The sequence below is a fragment of the Macaca nemestrina genome, chromosome 4 (genome assembly GCF_043159975.1).
Source record: "Macaca nemestrina isolate mMacNem1 chromosome 4, mMacNem.hap1, whole genome shotgun sequence".
In the NCBI taxonomy this organism is placed as follows: domain Eukaryota; kingdom Metazoa; phylum Chordata; class Mammalia; order Primates; family Cercopithecidae; genus Macaca; species Macaca nemestrina.
Genome location: NC_092128.1, coordinates 182,266,791 through 182,292,662, shown reverse-complemented (window position 1 = coordinate 182,292,662; position 25,872 = coordinate 182,266,791). Strand labels below are relative to the sequence as shown.

Genomic DNA, 25,872 nt, shown 5'->3' with positions numbered 1-25,872 from the left:
ACAAAAACAAGAGCTCCAAATGTGATTCTGGATTTATCGCTCTTTTTGTGCTTTTTGAAACTGTTATTAGGTACATTCAAATTTAGGATTTTTGTTTTCCTATTGAATTGACCTTAAATATTAAAAAATACTTTATTCATCATAATCTTCTTGCCTTCCTATCTACTTTGCCTTACATTAAGATGGCCACGCCTACTTTCTTTTGGTTAGTGATGGCACAGTGTATCTTTTTCTGTCCTTTTCCTTTCAACCTTTCTGTGTTCACATATTTAAAATTTGTCTCCTCTAAACAGCTTGTAGTTTTATGTGCCTTCTTTCAGTGATGTTTTGGTCATTTGTATTTTTGTTTTGTTTTGTTTTCCAGACAAGTTCTCACTTTGTTGCCCAGGGTGGAGTGCAGTGGCATGATCATGGCACACTGTAGCTCTGACCTCCTGGGTTCAGCCTCCTGAGTAGCTGAGACTATAGATGTGTGCCATCATGGCCGGCTAATTAAAAAAAATTTTTTTTTGTAGAGCCAGTGTCTCACTATGTGGCCTAGGCTTATCTTGAACTCTTGGACTCAGGCAGTCCTCCGGCCTTGGCCTCCCAAAGTGCAGGGATTATAGGTGTGAGCCACTGTGCCTTGCTTATTTGTATTTAACGTAATTACTTAAACGTAATTGGGTTTAAGTCTACCTGTTCTTTATCTCATTTCTTCTTTATTCCTTCTCTCACTTTTTTTTTGATTAATCAAGTATTATTTTAAGATGACAGCAAGATTTCGAAAACGTCAAAAGTATTCTACTTATTCTTTTTTTTTTTTTTTTGAGACAGGGTCTCACTCTGTCACCCAGACTGAAGTACAGTGACATGATCACGGCTCACTGCAGCCTCAGCCTCTTGGGCTCAAGCCGTCTTCCAGCCTTAGTCTCCTGAGTAGCTGGAACCACAGGCACGCACCTCCATACCTGGCTATTTTTTTGTAGAGGTAGGGTTTTGTCACGTTGCCCAGGCTGGTCTGGAACTCCTGAGCAAGTGATCGGCCCTCCTCAGCCTCCCAAAGTGGACTAAGTATTCCTTCTTTCTTTTTTTAAATAACTCTTTGGTTTTTTTTTTTTTTTTTTTTTTTTTTTTTTTTTTTGAGATGGAGTCTTGCTCTGTTGCCCAGGTTGGGGTGCAGTGGCGTGATTTTGGCTTACTGCAACCTCTGCCTCCCGTGCTCAAGTGATTCTCCTGCCACAGCCTCCAATGTAGCTGAGATTACAGGCGCCTGCTACCATGCCCGGCTAATCTTTGTATTTTTAGTAGAAACGGGGTTTCACCACATTCACCAGGCTGGTCTTGAACTCCTGACCTTTCGTGATCCACCTGTTTTGGCTTCCCATAGTGCTAGGATTACAGGTGTGAGTCACCGCACCTGGCCTCTTTATTTCTTTTTTTCTTTCTTTTTTTGAGACGGAGTCTCACTCTGTTGCCCAGGCTGGAGTGCAGTGGCGAGATCTCGGCTCACGGCAAGCTCCGCCTCCTGCGTTCACACCATTCTCCTGCCTCAGCCTCCCGAGTAGCTGGGACTACAGGCGCCGCCACCACGCCCGGCTAATTTTTTATATTTTTAGTAGAGACAGGGTTTCACCGTATTAGCCAGGATGGTCTCAATCTCCTGACCTCGTGATCCGCCCGCCTTGGCCTCCCAAAGTGCTGGGATTACAGGCATGAGCCACTGTGCCCAGCCCTCTTTATTTCTTTTTAGTTATATATCCTTTTATTATTCTTTTGGTGGTTTCCCCAGAGGTTTCAATATACATTACCAGTATACATTAAATTAGTTCCTTTGCCACTTCCCAAATAAATGAAGTTATAACTGTTAGTTGTCACCATCTTGTAATAATTATTGAGCTAGTAATCATTTTTTTTGAGACGGAGTCTCACTCTGTTGTGCAGGGTGGAGTGTGGTGGTGTGATCTCGGCTCACTGCAACCTTTGTCTTTTGGGTTCAAGTGATTCTCCTGCCTCAGCCTCCCAAGTAGCTGGAATTGCAGGAGCATGCCACCACACCCAGCTATTTTCTGTATTTTTAGTAGAGATGAGGTTTTGCCATGTTGCCCAGGCTGGTTTTGGACTCCTGGCCTCAAGTGATCCGCCTGCCTGGCCTTACTAATTTTATTTATTTTTTTAAGACGGGATCTCACTCTGTCGCCTAGGCATGAGTGCAGTGGTGCGACCTCCGATCACTGCAACTTTCACCTCCCAGATTCAAGTGATTCTTGTGCCTCAGCCTCCCAAGTAGCTGGGATTACAGGCATGTGGCACCATGTCTGGCTAATTTTTGTATTTTTAGTAGAGGTGGGGTTTCACCATGGTAGCAAGCTGGTCTTGAACTCCTGACCTCAGGTGATCCGCCCACCTCGGCTTTCCAAAGTGCTGGAATTACAAGTCTGAGCCGCTGCTCTCAGCCTGGCCTTACTTCATGTATTATAAAAATTTCAAGATGTTATTAATGTTGTTTTAAAGTCAATATTCATTTGCTTACCTACCTATACATCTTTTCTGGTATTTTAAATTTCTTCCTCCAGTTCCGTGGGATCTATTTGTGGTAATTTTTATTCTGTCTGCAGAACTTACTTTGTTATTTCTTTTAATGAAGGTTTGGCTGGGCTTGGTGGCTCACGCCTGTAATCCCAGCACTTTGGGAGGCCGAGGCAGGTGGATCATCTGAGTCAGGAGTTCAAGACCAGCCTGACCAACATGGTGAAACCACTTCTCTACAAAAATACAAAAATTAGCTGGGTGTGGTGGCGTGTGCTTGTAATCCCAGCTACTTGGGAGGCTGAGGCAGGAGAATTGCTTCAACCTGGGAGGTGGAAGTTGCAGTGATCCAGGATTGGGGCCACTGCACTCCAGCCTGGGCGACGGAGCAAGACTGTCTCCAAAAAAAAAAAAACACACACACACACAAAGGTTTATTGAGAGTGACTTCAGTAGCTATGGAATTCTGGTTCGTAGTCTTTTTTTTTTTTTTAGCACATTAAAGATGTCCTACTACCTTATGCCTTCCTTAATGTTGAAAATTTAGCAGTCTTGTTATTGCTCCTTTGAAAATAATGTTTTTTTGGTCTGGTTGCTTTTAAGATTTTTATTTGTCTTTGATTTTCAGCAGTTTTACTATGTTGTCCTGTAGTCATGATCTATTGCCGTATAACAAATTACCCCAACATTTAGCTGCTTAAAACTGCACTGATTTGTTATTATCTGCCAGTTCCTGTAAGTCAGTGGTCCAGACACAGCTCAGATGGGTTCTCTGTCTCCTTTTCTCTGAAGGTGCAGTCAATGTTGGCAGAGCTGGGGTTTTAGCTGAAGGCTTGACGGGGGAGGAATAGGCTTCCAAGCTCATGTAGTTTTGGCAGGATTCAGTTCCTGGAGGGTTGTTTGACTGAGGGCCTCAGTTTCTACCTGACTATTGGCCACCCTCAGTTTCTCGCCCTTTTGGTCTTTCCAGTGTGGTAGCTTGAGTTATCAAAAGATGAAAGCTGACAAGGCAGTAGAGTCTTAGCAAGAGGGAAGTCACAATTGTAACATAATCATAGAAGTAGTATCCTCTCGATGTTACTGTATTCGGAAGTAACTGAGGGGAGGTATTTCACAAGTCTGTGACTATCAAGAGTTTTGGGCACTATTAGAGGGCATGTCAGAAGCTGCCTTTCACATGTGCACCTAGGTGGTTTTCTTTGCATTTATTTTGCTTAGGTTCTCTGAGCTTTTTGAATAAGTGGTATGATATCAAATAGTTTAATGTATAATTAAAGTCCCAAGTGGAAAGGACAGAGGGGAGAAGTAGTTTGAAGAAATAACAACTAAGCATTTTTGAACATCTGGGTCATCTTTAGGTCTGCTTCTATTGACCATTTCCCCTCTTGACCATGGATCACACACATATCTAGCTTTGTTGTGTATCTCATCATTTTTTGAGGTATGCTGTAACTTTTTGTGTAAAAAGAGTAGAGGCTGCAGTAATGTATTTACCCGTGGTAAAGAGGTGCGCTTTTCTCAAGCAGTTAGTATGTGAGACAGGGTCAGTCTAATTTGTAATTGATCATCTCTGAGCTTTGTTAAATTCAGTTAATCACCGGCTTTGCATGCTTTGAGGGTGGCATCAAGACTTTCCCTTCCAGCAGAGTTTGACATTTGGCCCTCGTGAAATTCCTGAGGTGTCTTATTTTTTATATCGGAGTTGCCACCTTTCCGAACTTTGTGAGGTCTTGTTCTACTTTGTACCTGACTGCCAACTTTTTAGGTTGCTACAGAGTTCGCTCCGCTTTGTGGTCCTGCTCTAGGCTTTCCGTGTCAGAAGACATCATTCTCCACCCTGTTGTTCTATCTCTAGCCTTAGGAGGGCCTCCGCAGTGCATTTGGAATGTAAGGTTTCTTCCAGGGCTGCCCTGGCTTTAGTGTTTGGGCCCTATGCAGTTGGTGAAGGCCTATGGGAAAAAATTGTGGTAGGTGTGCAGACTCACTGTAGCTGAAGCTCCTTAGGATTCTGATCAGTCATGCTGGCTACAAGTGGTCATTAAGTTTGTTAGAGGTTTGAGTGGTTTTTTCTTATTCTTGTCTGAGGTCAGTTCTTCCTGCCTCTCTGCTACGGATGAAAGCAGCTATGAGTCCCTTTTCTTTAACTTTATTTATTTTTGAGATGGAGTTTCACTCTTGTTGCCCAGGCTGTGAGTGCTATGGCATGGTCTTGGCTCACTGCAACCTCCGCCTCCCAGGTTCAAGTGATTTCATACCTCAGCCTGCTAAGTAGCTGGGATTACAGGCGCCCACCACCACACCCAGCTACTTTTTGTGTTTTTTCTTTTTAGTAGAGATGGAGTTTCACCATTTCTGCCAGGCTGGTCTTGAACTCTTGACCTCCAGTGATCCATCTGCCTCGGCCTCCCAAAGTGTTGGGATTACAAGCGTGAGCCACCACGCCCGGCCTGAGTCCCTTTTCTGTTCCCAGAAAAGCTTGTACTTTCTGGGATTAGTTAATATAGACTTTCCTTTGTTTTTTCAGCTGTGATGGGTTTATACATTTTTTAAAGTTTATCCAGCTTGTTCTCATTGTAGAGATGAGAGCGATATCTTTTATCTTTTACATTGGAGTAAATAAATGATTATTTTTCATTTAAAATTATGAGAGACATGTAATTGTCTATAGTCATCCATAGGTATATCTACTTTTGGTTCCTGGCACGTAGTTGGCTGTCAATACTTACTGAAAGAATTAATGTTTTTTACTGCCTAGTGTATTGTTGAGAACCACTTATCCATGATTTAGATACTAATTGATGTCTTGTATGATCTTTGATATCTTAACATCTCTTTCAAAGATGTGTGCTTCGCTTACAGGCCAGTTAGCATAATTTTTTTTTTTTTTTTTTTTGAGATGGAGTTTTGTTGTTGTTGCCCAGGCTAGAGTGCAATGGCATGATCCTGGCTCACTGCACCGTCCACCTCCTGGGTTCAAGTGATTCTCCTGCCTCAGCCTCCCAAGTAGCTGGGAATACAGGCATGTACCACCATGCCTGGCTAATTTTGTATTTTTAGTAGAGATGGGGTTTCACCATGTTGGTCAGGCGGGTCTCGAACTCCTGACCTCAAGTGATCCACCTGCCTTGGCCTTCCAAAGTGCTTAGATTACAGGTATGAGTCACCGTGCCCGGCCCCGTTAGCTCAATTTTGAATAAAGTCTTGATTTCAAGTCTTGAAATTAGGTTTTGTTAGCTCTGCAACCTTTGTTCTTTTTCAAAGGTGCTTTGCCAGGTCATTTGCATGTAAATTTTAGAACAAAATTGTCAATTTCTACCAAAAAAATCTGAAGTTTTGAGTGTTACAGTTTTGAATCTGTAGATCAAATCTGTAGATCAGCTTACTGCTTATTTAAGTCGTCTTTAATTTCTCTCAGCATGTTTTACAGTTTTCAGTTTATACTTTTCACATTTTGCCAGACTTATCCCTAAGTATTTAATAGTTTTTGATATTATTAAACTGTTGTCATTAAAACTTGCTCTCCAACTAGGTCTTGTCCAATAAGCATGTGGCTCCTGATCATCTGTTGCAAATCTGCCAGCGCATCGGTCCTATGTTGGATAAAGAAATTCCACCCAGTATTTCAAGAGTCACTTCTTTACTTGGTGCAGGAAGGCAGTCTTTGCTACGTACAGCAAAAGGTACCTTAATTTGAAGAAGTGTTCTGCTTTGTATTCATAGCCTAATAATGATTATAATTGTGAAGTCATGTAAGCATTGTGGAAGAAAGGTGATAATGTAACTATAAATCATGCTGTGGACTATAAAATTCTCTGCGTTTAGCATAGAACATTGAATTTTATTACATAAGTGTTTAATGGGTCCTTCTGCATTAAAAAGTTGATAAAGATATAGATGTTAAGCTAAAAAGCTTGAATTTATTCTGAGATGTTGTTTGAGGTTTTATTAATGTGAGTTCTTAATTTTCCATTTTGTAGCTCACTCATAACTTCATTGAATGTAACTGTATGTGTCTAATAAACTCTTTAAATGCTAGAAGTATTTCATTTGATATTTAGTTTCTGAAAGCCCTTTGTTATAAAGGGAAGTGATTTTCTAAATTTGGTAGCAGCTTGAAAACAAGCACCAAAAATGTAAAATTGCATGGTTCTTTTTTTACTAATTTAATTTTTTTGCAAAGTTATGTGCTAGCAAAATGTTTGAAATTGCTATTCTTTTTCTGTTAGCTTGGTATATATGACTCAGACTAAGTATATGTATGTGATATAATCTATGTGTACATGTGGCTAAACTGCTAATGGGCAAAGATTGTTGGTTCTTCTGATCCTGAGTATACATCAAGTTCATCCCATGATTATTTTTTATTACGAGCTATTGCTGATGTGATGCTATCTCTTAGATGCACCACCAGTATAAAGCTTAACTGAGAAAGAACACCCCTCCCTCTTAGTTCCGTGCCAGACTGGTTTGTTAGGTTTAGTTGTTTCTTAGTGGTCTAGCCATGTCACCCTGTGGCACTAATCAGGAAACTGTTTATATTCTTCCTCTTCTGTGTCCCTATTCACTTTGTAATTAGCTGGTTATATGGTAGTTAATTGGTAGCCTGTTTTCCTTTGTTTTCTTTACTTGTGTCAAGCTCCATGTCGTTGTTTTGTGATGAGCAGTGATTTAGAACTGGCCAGACCTTAGAAGAGTCTTCAGCAAGCTGCCCTAGGGTAGGGGCATATTCTCTATTTGTTTTGTACTGGTACCCCAAGAGGATGCCTTGTAACTGCTCTTTGGTCATGATAGTGGAAATGAATCCGTTCATGTAAAATGCAATATGCCTGTTAGTTTGGGGCACCCGAGGCTCAGTAGAGGTTTAGTATGATGCCTTCCCTTTCTTCTCTGAGTTATGAAGAAACTAATTTCTGGCACAGTGTGACTGCTTAAAACCCTATGTTCTGCTATCTCCTATAGAGGAGAGCAGACATTTTTTTCTTAGTGCATTTGCTGGTAGGTCAAGGAGGGATGGACTTTGAATTAGTGTTCAGAGTCACAGATCCTGCATATGTGCTCTTCAGTAGAGGATTTTCTGTGATCCTAAAATGAAGGGAAAGCTATGTAATTTATCAGTACTTCTTAAAGAGAGAGACTAAAGTCATGGCAGTATTGGCCAAATTAATTTTAAAACTGAACAAGTCATGAATTTTCATATAAATCAAAGAACTTTTTCCTTATAAAAGCTTCCATTTTTGAAAAGTTGGATCAGTTGTAAGACCTTTTATCTTTAGTATTGTATGATATAATTCTACATTGAAAAATAAACACTTGGCATGAAATGGGACTTGGAGTCAAGATCTGGTTTTCTGGTCCATCTTTACCAACCATTGCTGTGGATCTCTTTAAAGGCCCTAGAACCTTTGAGCCTCAGTTACCTCACTTGTAAATTGGCAAAAATACCTACCTCACAGGGTTGTTGTGAGGATTCAATGAGCTAATGTATGTTGAAAGCACTTTGTGAATTGTAAAGTGCTACACAAATGTTAGTTGTTGTTGCTGCTGTATCTGAGATGTCTTAATTTTCTTTTTCTTCAGAAATAGTCTAATAAACTTCCAGGGCTTTTCTGTTAAAGTATATTAGTTGGTAAAATGTTGAATAAACAGTTTATTACAATATACGTAAGTATTCTATAAAATCTTTCTTGGGGTTAACTTTCAAGATTTTATGTGTATCTAAAATTCATTTTAAAGACTGCAGGCACACAGTTTGGAAGGGCTCTGCCTTTGCTGCTCTTCATAGAGGAAGACCTCCTGAAATGCCAGTGAATTATGGTTCCCCACCAAATCTTGGTAAGTAAGGTTGGCCTTTGAGATGCCTGAAATAATTCTTTTTACATTTCTCAACAACCTTTATAAATGCTGTATTAAAATTTAAAAAGAAATACTGGTTGAAATGTTTTGATAGTAATAAGTATCAAATATCAAATTATTGTTAAAATAATTACTAAAAATAAAGTTAATAAAAAAGAATCTTACTGTAGTAAGAAGTCTGTATTAGTGAATATAGAAGAATAGAATTGGGAAGAAATTGTGTCCTTAGGGTTTCTTGAACATAGATTTTTGTGACCCTCTAGAAATTGTTATTTGAGTTTTTCTTAGATTTTTCCATATTGGCTCTCCCTTAACCATTTTCATTGTTTTTATTTCCTAGTGGAGATACATCGAGGAAAACAACTCACAGGGTGTTCCACTTTTAGTACAGCATTTCCAGGAACTATGTATCAGCATATAAAAATGCACAGAAGGATTCTCGGACATCTGTCTGCTGTTTACTGTGTAGCATTTGATAGGACAGGACATAGAATCTTTACAGTGAGTTAACGTTTTAAACTTGATTTGGTGTCATCTAGAGTACTTCAGTGTGCTTCAGAATCATCTGGGAAATCTTACAAAATATGTAGTTTCTGTTTCCCATCCTCAGAGATTTTGACTCAGTAGGTATGGTGTGGATCTCATGAATTCGTATTTTTAATAAGTGCGTCAGCTGAAGATAGTCAGGACTCTGTGCTGTTTTGAGATACAATGATTTAGAGTAGTTGTTCTTAAATGTGGTATTTAAGGATGCTTAAAAATAGACATACCTAATACTTTCCCTCTAGCACATTCTAGACTTACTGAATTAGATTACATTGTAATTAAATATATGTATTAACTGTAAACCCCCCAAAATAAAAAGCTCCTCAGACCTCTACAAGTGATTCATGTTCACATTAACCGCTGGTTCAGGAAAGTGGGTTGATTATAAAATAACCCATTAGTGTTCAAGTAAGTATTAAAAACCTATCTGAAAAAATTTGGAATTTATCATTTTAATGTTTTAAGGGTAAATTAGGATAGGTGAGAAGTTTAACTTTGATTTTGCAGGTGTACAATTCAAGAGTAGATAATCAAGTGTTTCTTGAATGAATGGGTGCTGGCTAGTACTGTAAACTTGAGACTGTGTTGTTTGTGAGGAGGCTGTTCCCACCATTTTTGTTTGTTTTTGGGATTGCCACTTAGTCCTGTTTCTCACTATGAAGTATAGATCTGTTCCAACATTCATCACATTATTTAGCTTGGTGTGAATAGACTTTTCTTTTTTTGAGATGGAGTTTCGCTCTGTCGCCCAGGCTGGAGTGCAGTGGCGCAGTCTCGATTCACTGCAAGCTCTGCCTCCTGGGTTCTTGCCATTCTCCTGCCTCAGCCTCCCAAGTAGCTGGGACTACAGGCGCCAGCCACCACGCCCGGCTAATTTTTTGTATTTTTTAGTAGAGGTGAAGTTTCACTGCATTACCCAGGATGGTCTTGTTCTCCTGACCTTGTGATCCGCCTGCATCAGCCTCCCAAAGTGTTGAGATTTCAGGCGTGAGCCACTGCACCCGGCCTAGACTAACATTTAACCATTGTTAGTTGATATAAGAGAGCCATGAACTTTGAGTTGGACTTCTTACTTTGCAGAGAACTTGGGGGAAAACAGTATTGATAATGGAGTCTGACCCATAGAAATGATAACTTGGCAGTATTTTTGTGTACACTTTCTTTGCCTTAAAGAAAAATACTGTTATTCCATAAGTGTTCTGACCGTAAGTCATAATTTATTACATAAATAACAAAGTATTTTATAGTTGGAAAGAGAGAAGTTAAAGATAGTTAATTTGGATGGCATATAAAAGGTATTCTTTTAATATCATTTAAAAGATTTGCTGTACTAACATTAATTTTTGGATATCTTTTTTCTTAGGGTTCAGATGATTGTTTGGTAAAGATTTGGTCAACACATAATGGCCGCTTGTTATCTACATTAAGAGGTCATTCTGCAGAAATTTCAGATATGGCAGTGAACTATGAGAATACAATGATTGCCGCGGGGAGCTGTGATAAAATTATTAGAGTGTGGTGCTTGCGAACTTGTGCCCCGGTTGCTGTGCTCCAAGGACATACAGGATCAATTACATCTTTACAGGTAAACTTTTAGCTTAGTGGGCACATTCCTATATATATTTTCACCTTTTTCTTTAAAACAGTTTCTTTGGAATTGAGAAGTAGTAAGATGTGTATTAGTAACTATATATTTTAAGTAAGAGAAATGATAATTCATACTTCCACAAATCATGGAAGGCTGATGAAATGAAGATCTAATACATATTTACATGAAGGCTTATTGATATTTTGGGGTTTATGGTTGAACTGGATGACTGTCAGTTGCAAACTGATGATAGATTGTTTTTCAACTTTAAAACTTGTGGATTTTGCTAAGGTGGTTTTGTTTTTTGTTTTTGAGACTGACTCTTGCTCTGTTGCCCAGGCTGGAGTGCAGTGGCGCGATCTCAGCTCGCTGCAACCTCTGCCTCCCGGGTTCAAGCGATTCTTGTGCCTCAGCCTCCCAAATAGCTGGGATTACAGGTGTCTACCACCATACCTGGCTAATTTTTGTATTTTTAGTAGAGATGGGGTTTCACCATGTTGGGCAGGCTGGTCTCAAACTCCTGACCTCAAGTGACCTGCCTGGCTTGGCCTCTCTAAATGCTGTGATGACAGGCGGGAGCCACCGCGCCCGGCCGCTTTGTTGATTTAATGTGCCTAATTATTTAAAGTTTTTTTCCACGATAAGCAGAGGATAATTTTGAACCTATACAGAGTAGACAGAATAGTATAAACTCCTATGTATCTGTCAGCCCATGGCCAGTTCTTTCCTAACTGCTTCATCTTGTACGTAAAGCAAATCCTAGATTTTATATCATTTCTTCTGCAAATGTTTCATTCTGTATTTCTAAAAGATAAGGATTCCTCTTCCCCCCTTTTTTCATAGCAACTGTTATGGGAGGAAAAGATTCTTTTTTAAAACAACTACAACACTATTATCACACTATTTATTGATGTTCAAGTTTCCAGTTGTCTCGTAAGTGGTATTTTGTTTAGGTTGTTTGAATCAGGAGCAAAACAAAGCCTGCATGTTACAATTGGTTGCTATAGACTAAAGAAACTTAAAATATGAATTTTACCTACGTGTGCAGTTAAAAAAAATTATCTTGCAGTTTCTCTGTTGAAGGACCTGGGTTATCTATAGTTTCCCCACAGTTTGGATGTTGCCAGTTGTATCCTATTGGAGTAGTTTAATATGTTCCTCTGTATTTCTATTAAGTTGGTTATTGGATCTAGAGCAGTGGTTCTCTTTAATGTGCATGAGAATCACCTGGAGGGCTTGATTAAAACATTGTTAGGCACTACCCCCAAAGTTTCTGATTCAAAATGTCTGGGGTGGGGGTATGGGAATTTCATCACTGATAGAAAATTGATCACATTGAGGTGTAAGTTCTTCCATCAGAAGGCACAAAATGTCTAGTGTTTTTCTGTATTCCTCACTGATGATCGTTGCCTTACATCCATTAGTTGTTAGGGACAGAAAATGTTGCTCTTACTAGTGCAGGGTTCTTGGCTCTCAGTGTAACAGAAATTAATAGGAGGCTGGGCAGACTTCCCAGACAAGATTTATTAAGACTTATGCCGAGACTTATTAAGACTTGTGCCTAGCAGTGGCACATGCCTGTAATCCCAGCACTTTAGGGAGGCTGAGGTGGGAGGATCACTTGAGCTCACAGGTTTGAGACCTGGCCTGGGCAACATAGCGAGACACTACCCCCAACCCCAGAAATAGTTTGGCAAGGTGGCACACGCCTGTAGTCTCAGTACCCTGAGGTTGAGGGAGGATTGCTTGAGCCAGGAGGTTGACGCTGCAGTGAGCCATGATCGCACCAGTACATTTCAATCTGGGTGACAAAGTGAGACTGTCTCAAAAAAAAAAAAAAAAAAAAAAAAAAAAGAAACTTATGCCTGAAACATTGGGAATAAGTGAGACAGTGAAGGAAGAAGGGTCCTCTGGCTGGCTCCCCAGGGGAATGCCTTGCCGTGTCTTAAGGAGGGTGATGTGCAAAACTCATGAAGTAGGTGAACGTTATTACATGTGTGGGGTGGAGCGCAGGGTGTGCAGATGTACTAAAGAATCATGCTAACACATATGTCGCATGATGAGAGGGGGAGATAAGCCCGTCTAGGTGAAGGTTTTAGTATTACAATGAGGCTCAGGGTTAGCATTGGTCCTTCTCCTGGCCTTGTGCACATATGGGCAATAGAGTTAACTCTCCCGAGTAGGATTCGTGGCGGAATGCTGCTTGTTTTAGATTTTTAGACAGCTTACAAAGTCTGGTCAGTGAGTATGGGCCAGTGGGGATGGTGCTAAAATGTCTGGTGGTCAGTGGTCACGTATGGAGAAACATGTTAGTGGGGGTGGGCCAAGTCCTGTCCCTACTACACTGTTTCAGTGCTTTTCTATCATTTTTTGAAACTTATGTTTGGTTAGGCTGAAGTAAATTGTTAGATGATTTGTAAGGCTTTTATTTTGTTTTGATTTATAAGACTTTTAAAGGCACATTGGTGTCTCTCATTAGAATTTGGTTAAAACTGGCCGGGCGCGGTGGCTCAAGCCTGTAATCCCAGCACTTTGGGAGGCCGAGACAGGCGGATCACGAGGTCAGGAGATCGAGACCATCCTGGCTAACACGGTGAAACCCCGTCTCTACTAAAAAATACAAAAAAAAAACTAGCCGGGCGAGGTGGCGGCGCCTATAGTCCCAGCTACTCGGGAGGCTGAGGCAGGAGAATGGCGGGAACCCGGGAGGCGGAGCTTGCAGTGAGCCGAGATCCGGCCACTGCACTCCAGCCTGGGCGACAGAGCGAGACTCCGTCTCAAAAAAAAAAAAAAAAAAAAAGAATTTGGTTAAAACTGGTGGTGGTTCAATTTTTTTATGCACATTCACCTAGGCTATATATTAGTGGTCACTTAAATGGATTTGGTGTGAACTTTTGTGATAAAAAGCGACTTTTGTTCTCTTCTAGTTAATATTCTCAAAGAAAAGAGAGTGAGTAGCTATTATGGGATGAAGATAGTTATAATTGAGATAGTGGTTTTTGTTTTTCGTGTTTTTTTTGGCCCAGGCGGAGTGCCGTGGTGTGATCATGGCTCATTGTAACCTCAGCCTGGTGTCAAGGTCTGCCCATCTCAACCTCTCAAGTAGCTAGGACCACAGGTGTGTGCTACCAACCCCAGCTGTTTACAGTTTTTATAGGGATGGAATCTAGCCATGGTGTCCAGGCTGTTCTTGAATTCCTAGGATCAAGCAGTCCTTTTTCCTCCACCTCCCAAAATGCTGGAATTACAAGCCTGAGCCACGGCGCCTTGCTGAGATAGTGTTTTATTTTGGAAGTTTAAGCAAGACTTTTGGTTTGTCTACATGTAGTTAAGAAGTATATTGTTTTCTGGAAGATTTTATAGTTTGAAAATCAAATTCTTGCTAGGTTTCACAGTTAACATTTTATAGTTTGATATGAATGTATTGACAATATAGCAGCAAATAAGAACATTTATACTTTGAGAGGGTGCCTGTCTTAAAATCATCTTGGAATTCTTTGAAAGTGGAGTTCTAATCTTCCCTGAAATGATTCTTCTTGTAGTGGGGGCTCACGTGCGTTTATTGCTTACTGAGTATATCTGAACAATCTACTTGGTTAGTAGTACTTTTTATTTTGAGATGGAGTCTCACTCTGTTGCCCAGGCTGGAGTGCAGTGGCACTATCTCAGCTCACTGCAACCTCTGCCTCATGGGTTCAAGCGTTTCTTTTGCCTCAGCCTCCTGAGTAGCTGGGACTACAGGCACGTGCCACCATGCCTGGCTAATTTTTTGTGTTTTTAGTAGAGACGAGGTTTTACCGTGTTAGCCAGGATGGTCTCAATCTCCTGACCTTGTGATCCACCCGCCTTGACCTCCCAAAGTGCTGGGATTACAGGCGTGAGCTACAACGCCCAACCTCAGTGGGTGATTTTAATAGCATCTGAACACAACTGATGAAACTGAAGAGAGAATTAGTGAAGTGGAGTTGAGGTCAGAAGAAAATAAATAGAACCAAATACAATGAGTAATCATTGCAGCCTTAGGGAAAATTAGAGAAGTAGTAAGAAGACTGATTGCTAGCTTCTTAATATAATGGAAGTTGATAGACAAGTAATATTTTTAAATTGCTAATAGAAAAAGCCAGTCAATAATTCTGAGGCTATTAAAATATATCATTGAGGAATGAAAGTGTATTAAGTGCATGTTTAGACACTGAGAATTTCTTAGCAATCGAACAACATTAAAGGGAATTCTAAATAATATTCTTTTTTTCTTTTTTGAGACGGAGTCTCGCTCTGTCACCCAGGCTGGAGTGCAGTGGCGTGATCTCGGCTCACTGCAAGCTCTGCCTCCCAGGTTCACGCCATTCTCCTGCCTTAGCCTCCCAAGTAGCTGGGACTACAGGCGCCCACCACCACGCCCGGCTAAGTTTTTGTATTTTTTAGTAGAGACAGGGTTTCATTGTGTCAGCCAGGATGGTCTGTATCTCCTGATCTTGTGATCCACCTGCCTTGGCCTCCCAGAGTGCTGGGATTACAGGCATGAGCCACCGTGCCAGCCCTAAATAATATTCTTTAGGCAGGGATGTGATCCCAAGTGGAAACTTGGAGATACAAGAAGGAATGAAGACTTAAGAAAAAAAAAAAAGTGAATGTGTGGGTAAATGGAAATAAACATTGGCTGTATAAGATAAGTAAATTCTGGGCTTCAAAATATGTATGGAATTAAAGAATGAATAGTGTGTATATCAGGAGGAGGTAACTTCAATATTCTAAGATCTTTGCATTGTTCAAGAAGTGGAAAATAAAAAAATACAAATTTACATTAGACTTTAAGATGAAGATGCATTTTGAAATCTCTAGAATAACAGCCAAAAGTATAGCAAGAGATTGTATAACTACTAGACTTAATAGAGGTGGGGAGATATGTACTAATAAAGTAAAACAAGAAAGGAGAAAAAAAACAGTCCTAAGATGATACTGGGTGGGATAGTAAATGTCAATATAAACATAATTATATTACTTGAAATACATTAAATGGGCTAAAGCAAGTCTCAACTGAAATAATTCTAAGTATATTCTCTGACAACAATGTAATTAAACAAGAAATTACTAACAGCCAGAATTAATAACAGATAATCCTCACTTTTTGTAAACTTTATGTATAGTTGACCCTCGAACAATATGGGTTTGAATTACATGGGTCGACATACATAGATTTTCTTCCACCTCTGTCACCCCTGAGATAGCAAGACCAACTCCTCTTATTCCTCCTCCTCCTCCTCAGCCTATTCCACATGAAGACAATGAGGATGAAGACCTTTAAGATGATCACTTCTACTTAATAGTAAATATATTTTCTCTTCCTTATGATTTTCTTGATAACTTTTTTTTTCTAGCTTACTTTATTATTAGAATACCTTACATAAAACATATACAAAAATATGTGTTAATTGACTGTTCATGCAATTGGTAAGGCTTTATTAGTAGTTAAGTTTTTTGGGAGTCAAAAGTTACATGTGGATTTTCAACTGCCTGGGAGGGGGTTGATACCCTAACCCCTGCGTTGTTCAAGGGTCAACTATACTTTTAAATAATCCATACGTCAAAAAAAAAAATCACAATAGACATTTAAGAATATTTCGAACTGATTAATAATGAAAACCTTACAAATGAAAACTTGAGGGAGGTACTCTTTGGGAGTCAGCTTTGAAGGCAGTGCCCAGTGATTCTTGCCTCCTGGCACTCAGGCCACTGTAGTCTCCTTGCTGAATAGGGTTGACCGGTGAACTGAAAAGATAATGAGAAAATGGCATAGTGTGACTTTCAGTGTTTCTGAAGTTACACTACACCATAATAAGATAGCTTTTGTCTTGTTCTCTTTAATCACTGCTCTTGGGGGAAGCCAGTTGTTAGGTAGATTGCACACTCAAACTGCCCTATGGAAAAGTCTTCATGGTAGTAACTGATGTCTTCTGCTGTAGTCATGTGAGTAAGTCATTTTGGAAGCATATCCCCATATTCCCAGTTAAGCCTTTATGTGACTGTGGCTCAGGTCGACATCTTGACTGCATCTTGCAGCCTCGAGACACTGAGCCACACCTACCTAGCTAAGTTGCTGTTGAATTCTCGGCCCATAGAGACTATGGGATAATGAATATTTATTGTTGTCCAGTGTAGCTAAAAATTTTGGGGTAAGTTGTTTCATAACAGTATATCATTCTCCGCTGAAGTTGTGCTGAAGGGGAAATTTACACCCAATTGATGTATTAAAAAGAAGCTGAAATTCAGTGATCAACTGTATTTCTCAAGAAGTTAGAACAATAAACAAGAAGAAAGAAATTTTGAAGATAAGTGCAGAAATTAAGGACAGAAAAAATGTGCATAACAGTAGCAAGGATCGGCCACTGCACTCCAGCCTGGGCGGCAGAGCGAGACTCCGTCTCAAAAAAAAAAAAAAAAAAAAAAAAAAACAAAAAACAAAAAACAGTAGCAAGGATCAGCAAAGCCAGAAGTTCTTTGAAAGGCTAAAAATACTGGTAAAAGACAGGTTGTTCAGGGAACAAAAAAGAAACTTGACAAATAACCATTATCAGATTTGAAAAAGGGGTATCACTACATATCCTTCAGATAATAAAAAGAGGATATTTTAAACAGCCTTATAAAGGAAAATTGAAGGTAAATACAGAGAAAACACCAAGACATAAAAAGAAAATCTGAATTGACTTGTAGCTATGAAATGCATTGTATCTGTAGTTAAACATTTTCTCTACCTACTTATTATTTAGGTAAAAAATGTTTGACCCTAGGCGGGGCGTGGTGGCTCAAGCCTGTAATCTCAGCACTTTGGGAGGCCGAGACGGGCGGATCACGAGGTCAGGAGATCGAGACCATCCTGGCTAACACGGTGAAACCCCGTTTCTACTAAAAAATACAAAAAACTAGCCGGGCGCGGTGGTGGGCGCCTGTAGTCCCAGCTACTCGGGAGGCTGAGGCAGGAGAATGGCGTGGACCCGGGAGGCGGAGCTTGCAGTGAACTGAGATCCGGCCACTGCACTCCAGCCTGGGCGGCAGAGCGAGACTCCGTCTCAAAACAAACAAACAAACAAAAAAAAACCAAAAATGTTTGACCCTAATCTCCCGAGGAAGCAATCAGACAAATCCAAATTGAGAAACTGTGAAACAAATCTCTTATTCCTCAAATGTTTGGTGTCAAGAAAGACAGAAAGATGGAGAGCTTTTTTACAAGGAACCTCAGGAAAAGGGACAAATGTTAATATATGAGCCTTGATTTGGGTTCTGGATTTAGGAGAGAAAAAAGCTGTAAAGGATGTTTGAGAAATTTGGGAAATTTGAATATGGATTATATAATGTTCTGTCAGTATTAAGTTTTTAAAGTATTGATAACTATGTTATAGTTATGTAGGAGAATGTCATTGTTAGGTGATACACACTAAGGATTTTAGGGCTGAAGTAATGTCTGTAAGGTAGATTTGGATGGTTCATGTCAGTATGATATCTACTTCAAGAAGCAAGTGTTGCAAACTGTTAGCCGTTGGTGAATCTTGATGACCAGTGTATGGGTGCTCATTGTACTATTACGACTTTTATTGAGATTAAAAATATTACAAAATTAAATATTTGCAGAAAATGAACACCATGCTATTACTACAACTGTTCATTTTTTTTAGTATTGCTAGGCAAGAAAGAACAAAAATGGGCCGGGCGCAGTGGCTCACGCCTGTAATCCCAGCACTTTGGGAGGCTGAGGTGGGCGGATCACGAGGTCAGGAGTTTGAGACTAGCCTGACCAACACAGTGAAACCCCATCTGTACTAAACATACAAAAAATTAGCTGGGCGTGGTGGCGGACACTTGTAATCCCAGCTACTTGGGAGACTGAGGCAGGAGAAGTGCTTGAAGCTGGGAGGCGGAGGTTGCAGTGAGCCGAGATCGTGCCACTGCACTCCCTACCAGGCGACAGTGCGAGACTTCATCTCAAAAAAACAAAAACAAAAACAAAAATACACAAATACTGGAAATAAAAAATTTTTATTTTCCAATAGTTTGATTGCCTACTTAAAATCCAAGAGAATTGAAAAATGCCTTGACAGGTTGCAGTATATCTTGTGAAATAATAGCTATTGAACTTAGGTAGTGATGATGGCTGCACAGCATTGTGCATGCACTAAATGCCACTGAATTGTTGACTTTAAAATGGTTCATATGGTGTGTTTTATGTTACGTGAATTTTACCCCCCCAGGATGCATGAGTGAGCATACAGGAAAAGATTTTCATTTTAACAGTTAACAGGACAGCTAACTACCTTTGATTAATACATTTTATTTATTTATTTATTTATTTATTTATTTATTTATTTGATAGGAGTCTCGCTCTGTCACCCTGGCTGGAGTGCAGTGGCTGGATCTCAGCTTGCTGCAAGCTACGCCTCCCGGGTTCACGCCATTCTCCTGCCTCAGCCTCCGGAGTAGCTGGGACTACAGGCGCCCGCCACCTTGCCCGGCTAGCTTTTTGTATTTTTTAGTAGAGACGGGGTTTCACCGTGTTAGCCAGGATGGTCTCGATCTCCTGACCTCATGATCTGCCCGTCTCGGCCTCCCAAAGTGCTGGGATTACAGACTTGAGCCACCGCGCTCGGCCTTATTTTTTTTTTTTATTAAAGACAGAGTCTTACTCTGTCACTCAGGCTGGAGTGCAGTGGTGCGATCTTGGCTTACTGCAACCTCTTGTCGACTGGGCCCAAGTGATGCTCCCCCTCACCCTCCTGAGTAGCTGGGAGTAGCTGGGACTACAGGTGCGTGCCACCACTCCTGGCTAAGTTTTTTTGTGTGTGTTTTTTGGGTGGAGATGGGGTTTTGCCATGTTGCCTAAACTGGTCGAACTCCTGGGCTCAAGCAGTCCTCCCGCCTTGGCCTCCCAAAGTACTAGGATTATAGGTGTGAGCCACCACACCCAGCCTACATTCTTTTTAAATTTTTTGTTTTTAGTTGACCTATAATAATTATAGAAAGACAATACAGTGTGATGTTTCAGTGCATATATGCATTGTATAAGGATCAAATGAGGGTAATTATATCCATCATTTTAAGTATTTATCATTTATTTGTTGTGGTAATATTCAAAGTCTTCTAGCTATCTTGAAATGTCTATCACATTGTTATTTGCTGTACTCACCTTGCTGTGTAATAGAACACCAGAACTTATCCTTCCTGTCTGATTGTAAGTTAATACCCATTGAAACAACTTCTTATGGTACCCCCTTCCTCCATACTCCCCAGCCATAGGTAACACTGTTCTGTTCTCTGCTTCTGTGAAATCAACTTCTAAAATTCAATAGTGAGATTACACAGTGTTTGCCTTTCTGTGCCTTGCTATTTCACTTAACATAATGGCCTTTAGGTTCATCCATATTACCACAAATGACAGAGGAGTATTCTGTTTATAATGTTCCATTGTTTGTGTGTGTATACACAGACACACTGCATTTTCTTTGTCTATTCATCTGTAGATGGGTGTTTAGGTTGATTCATATCTTGACTATTGTGAATGGCACTGCAGTAAACATGGGAGTGCAGGTATCTCTTCAATATACTGATTTCATTTCCCTTCGGATATATACCCAAAAGCATAGGCAACAAAAGCAAAAACAGACAAATGGAATTATATCAAACTACAAAGCTTCTTTTTTTTTTTTTTTTTTTTTTTTTTTGAGACGGAGTCTCGCTGTGTCTCCCAGGCTGGAGTGCAGTGGCGTGATCTCGGCTCACTGCAAGCTCCGCCTCCCGGGTTCACGCCATTCTCCCGCCTCAGCCTCCCAAGTAGCTGAGACTACAGGCGCCCGCCACCACGCCCGGCTAGTTTTTTGTATTTTTAGTAGAGACGGGGTTTCACCATGTTAGCCAGGATAGTCTCGATCTCCTGACCTCGTGATCCACCCGCCTCGGCCTCCCAAAGTGCTGGGATTACAGGCTTGAGCCACCGCGCCCGGCCACTACAAAGCTTCTGTACAGCAAAGGAAACAATCAATATAGATCAAAGAGTCAACCTGAAGAATGGGAGAAAGTACTTGTAAAATCTGTGCATCTGACAAAGGGTTAATATCCAGAACATAGAAGGAACTCAACTCAATAGAAAAAAAATTCAATTAAAAAATGGGCAAAAGACCTGAATAGACATCTCTAAAAAGAAAACATACAAATGGCCAACAGATATATGAAAATATGTTTAACATCACTAATTATCAGGAAAATGCAAATCAAAACCCCAGTGAGATCCTACCTCACCCCGGAATGACTGTTCTCAAAAAGACAAAGGATAACAAATGTTGGGAAGGATGTGGAGAAAGGGGAACTCTTATGCACTTTTGGTGAGAATGTAAATTAGTACAGCTATTATGGGAAGCAGTATGGAGGTTCTCCCACCTTCCCCAGAGGCAGGTTCTCTCTCTTGCCCAGGCTGGAGTGCAGTAGTGTAATCATAGCTCGCTTGGCCTCAAACTTGTGGGCTCAAGTCATCCTCCTGCCTCAGCCTTCTGAGTAGCTGAGACTATAGGTGTGTGCCACCTCACCTAGTTAGTTCTTAATTTTTTGTAGAGACAGTGTCTTGCTGTGTTTCACAAGCTGGTCTTGAACTTCTGGCCTCAAGCAGTCCTCCTGTATTGGCCTCCCACAGCACTGGGGTTTATAGGCGTGAGCCACCATGCCTGGCTGGAGGTTCTTCACAAAAAAATGATTGGCTGTATATCCAAAGAAAATAAATAATACGTTGTTTCACAGCAAAAGAGAGGATCAGCCAGGCGCGGTGGCTCATGCCTGTAATCCCGGCACTTTGGGAGGCCGAGGCGAGCGGATCATGAGGTCAGGAGATCGAGACCATCCTGGCTAACACGGTGACACCCCGTATCTACTAAAAAATACAAAAAATTAGCTGGGCGTGGTGGTGGGCACCTGTAGTCCTAGCTACTGGGGAGGCTGAGGCAGGAGAATGGCATGAACCCGGGAGGTGGAGCTTGCAGTGAGTGGATATCACGCCACTGCACTGCAGCCTGGGTGAGAGAGCGAGACTCCGTCTCAAAAAAAAAAAAAAAAAAAAGGATCAGCATATATTGAAGAGTCCTTATTGTATTGCCTAACAAGTTGTAAAAGTAGACGTTCTTAAGCTCATGAGCATGAGGTACATACTAGGTAGTCACTCCAAATGTGTAGATTTCGAGCATACTTTGGACGTTGGAAGTAGACACATGAGGTCTACTAAAAATCCTAAAATCCTAATGCCAAAGAGGACTTGGAGAAATCATAGTTCATACTGTTTCCTTTATGCAGGATTTAGCTAATCCATCTTAGAAAAAAAGAGACTATTTTTAATATCCAGAAATACATATTATAGTCATTGGCAACTGGCCTTGAGGGGGAGCATAATAAAACGTGGTTGTATGTCAGTAATACTGCAATTGATGAAATGCTGCTATTTAGAAACAGTAAAAGGAAGACTCCTGAGGTTAAAAATACCTGTTGGACACTAAAGAAAAACAAAACAAAACAAAACAAATCACAGCTCTTAAAACTTCAAGCTTAGAGGCTTCATTAGTGAATTCTGTTAAAACTTGTTAGAACTGCTGAGAGCTTAGTATGATGGTTAGATATATATATAGGACCCATGTCTTAAAACCGGAACTTTATTGTACACTATTAATAAACAAGTAATAAATACAATGGAAGAAGAATTAATTCATAATAGCAACAAAACCCCTCAAACACATAGGAGTAAATTTAACAGGAAATGTGAAATATGTTTATGAAGAAAGATCTTAAAAATACTGGAGTCATGGGTTGGGGAAGGAAATAGTCTAAGTAAGTGAAAATGCCTCTACCATGTTCGTGAATCAGAAGATTTAGTATTGTAAAGATGTCAGCTCTTTCCTGGTTATGCTACAAGATCAGCATATTTACATTTGAAATTCCAGTGATTTTGTTTTTATGGAACTAAGCCAGCCAATCAAGCTCATTTAGAAGAGAAAAATAAGCACGGACAGCAAAAGAAGAGCAAAGAATTGTTTAGCCATGCTGGAGATATAAAAATGTTTTAGAGGTGTTATAAAGAAAACAGTACAGTATCAGTCCGTGAATAGACAAAGATATAAGTGGGACAGAAATAGCCACAAATTGCTTGTATGTCTGGGAATTTGATTTAGAACAGGTGACTTAAAAATATTTTTCCATGGACAGTTAGGTTTAGAATTCTTTTTTTTTTTTTTTTTTTTTTTGAGACGGAGTTTCGCTCTTGTTGCCCAGGCTGGAGTACAGTGGTGCAATCTCAGCTCACTGCAATCTCCGCCTTCTGGGTTCAAGCAATTCTCCTGCTTCAGCCTCCCGAGTAACTGGGATTACAGGTGCCCACCACCACACCTGGCTAATTTTTTTGTATTTTTAGTAGAGGCAGGGTTTCATCATTTTGGCCAGGCTGGTCTTGAACTCCTGACCTCAGGTGATCCACCTGCCTTGGCCTTCCAAAGTGCTGGGATTACAGGCGTGAGCAACGAGCCACCATGCCTGGCCTCTAGAATTCTTAAAGTACTCTGTGCAAGGTTGTGAGTTTTACTGTGATGGTTTACTTAAAAAAATATTTTTTTGTTCAATTAGCAATTCAGTGTGGAAGGTGTTTTAATTTTTTTAAAGTGAAAGCAAGTTTATTAAGAAAGCAAAGGAGTAAAAGAACCTTCTATTTTAATTAACAAAAATATCCAACTACTAATATAACTTCAATTATACTACTTTTTCTGCTTACTTTTAATGAGCCTGCAAAGGTCAATGTTAGGCCACATCCTGGAACGTATCTTAGATATGAACAATCACTTTGAACATTTAAAAAAAAAATCATTTCTTCTTACTTTGCTTTCTGTTAATGGCACTATTAGTCTTTGTTTTCTAAGCTCTTTGTCTTGAGTGTTTTGTGAGTCAGCAAGTTTGTTTGCCTTTTGAGACAGAGTCTCACTCTGTTGTCCAGGTTGAAGTGCAGTGGTGTGATCTCGACTCTTTGCAACCTCAGCCTCCTGGGTAGCTGGGACTACAAGCATGTGCCACCATGCCTGGCTAATTTTTTATTTTATTTTATATATATGTATACATACGTATGTGTATACGTGTATATATACACGTACATACATATACGTAGACATATATATGTTTATACACATGTGTATATCTGTCTACATATGTGTATACATGTACGTACACATACGTGTATATACAGGTGACTTAAAAATACTCTTCCTGGCCGGGTCCAGTGGCTCACGCCTGTAATCCCAGTGCTTTGGGAGGCAGAGGCGGGCAGATCACGAGGTCAGGTGATCGAGACCATCCTGGCTAACATGGTGAAACCCTGTCTCTACTAAAAATACAAAAAATTTAGCTGAGCGTGGTGGTGGGCGCCTGTAGTCCCAGCTACTCGGGAGGCTGAGGCAGGAGAGTGGCGTGAACCTGGGAGGTGGAGCTTGCAGGCTTTCAGTGAGCCGAGATTGTGCCACTGCACTGCAGCCTGGGCGACAGAGCGAGACTCTGTCTCAGGGAAAAAAAAAAAAAACTCTTCCATGGACAGTTAGGTTTAGAATTCTTTTTTTTTGATACGTATATGTACATAATACATATACATACGTGTATATACATGTATAGTATACATGCATATGTAGACTATATATGTATATGTATGTATATACGTGTATGCCCATATGTCTACATATATACACGTGTATACATATGTATATGTGTGTGTGTATATATATGCACACACGTATACATATATACACACACATTTTTTGGTAGGTGGAGGGGTCTTGCTATGTTGTCCAGGCTGGAGTGCAGTGGCGCCATCTCAACTCGCTGCAACATTCACCGCCTGGGTTCAAGTGATTCTCCTGCCTCAACTTCCCGAATAGCTGGGATTACAGGCGCTGCCACCACGCCCACCTACTTTTTGTGTTACGGGCATCGACCACCACACCTAGCTAATTTTTGTATTTTTAGTAGAGATGGTGTTTCACCATGCTGGCCAGGCTGGCCTCAAACTCCTGACCTCAAACTCCTGACCTGAAGTGATCTGCCTGCCTTGGCTTCCCATAGTACTGGGATCACAGCCGTAAGTCACCATGCCTGGACAATTTTGTATTTTTTTGTAGAGACAGGGATTCGCCACGTCACCCAGGCTGGTCTTAAACTCTTGGTCTCAAGCAATTCTCACTCCTCCGCCCCCTCAAAGTGTTGGGATTACGGGTGTGAGCCACGGCACCCGGGCGACTCAGCAAGTTTTGATGCTCCCCTCTTTTTGCCTTTCCTGTCCATTCTAGGGGGAGAAGGGTGGAGCTGTATTCCAGTTAAGCGTCTTGCTTCTTAGATTAACTGGGTTCCCTCTTGGCTTTTTATTACATCTTACCTCTTCTCTTTCAGTCAATATTATATATTGCTGTAAGGCAAATCTTTTGGCTGCTTTTGGTGTTTTTACTTGAAAAGTACAGTTACCCTTTAAACTGCTTTGATTACATCCAGACTCTCTACCCATTTATCCCATTGCCCCATGACTTTGAGAAATGAATACTTTGTTCATATAGATCTTTGTTTCTATCATATACCATATTCCTCCTCACTTTTGAACTTGTGCTGATATTATTCCTTTGCTTAGTGTGTGTTTGTTTTCCTAGCATTTTCCTACTATTTAATCCTTCGTAGACGTCTCTGGCTAGTTGATCTTCCTTTCTCTAGCTTGCTTGTTTAGCACTTTTGGTATTTTATTAAGTACAGATGTTAGCCTTATTCTGAAGTGGCACTGCAGTATAGTTCTTGTGTTTTCATATATTATGGTTTTGTTTTTAATATATTTAAATCATTGATCCATTTGGAATGTATCCTCATGTACAGTCTGAAGAATGGATTTAGTTTTTTTCCAGATTGCTGCACAATTGTAACACCATTTATGCAGTGATCCATTGTTTGCTCAACAGATTTGAGATAATACCTTAATTCTACTTAAGTTTTACATTAGGGTCCATTTTTCCCCCCATTTTTCCTTCCAATTTTTCAGTCAGCTTTCCTGGTTGAATAGGGTCTAGTTTTGGACTTTATTTTTTCCATTGGTCATTCTGTCAGTGTACACCGTTATGTCTAATTGTTTTAATTATTGAGGCTCTGTGATATGCTTTAATATCTGATAGGACTAGATCTTCACCTTATTAAAGTTTTTCTGGCTAATCTTGTTTATTCTGAAAATAGGCTTATTGAGATCATATTACATATAAATGAATGTGGAGAGGTTATGATTTTTTTCACTACAGTAGTATTACCTATATTTTGGATTTGTGTTTTATTTCCTTAAAGTGTCAATTGAAGTT

General features: G+C 40.2%; 1 protein-coding gene across 4 annotated transcripts in view; it reads left to right on the top strand.

Moving 5' to 3' along the window:
- LOC105472625 (bromodomain and WD repeat domain containing 1) overlaps window positions 1-25,872 on the top strand; it is a 132,986-nt gene that overhangs the window by 7,135 nt on the left and 99,979 nt on the right. For 3 of the 4 annotated variants that reach the window (XM_011726051.2, XM_071095725.1, XM_071095724.1), the window contains 4 exons: window positions 6,038-6,188; window positions 8,242-8,340; window positions 8,702-8,862; window positions 10,271-10,492. In XM_011726051.2, coding sequence (XP_011724353.2) covers window positions 6,038-6,188; window positions 8,242-8,340; window positions 8,702-8,862; window positions 10,271-10,492 — 633 coding nt within the window. Of the gene's footprint in view, window positions 1-6,037; window positions 6,189-8,241; window positions 8,341-8,701; window positions 8,863-10,270; window positions 10,493-15,761; window positions 15,822-25,872 lie in introns of those variants that run through there. The other variant, XM_071095726.1, reaches the window with a different exon arrangement.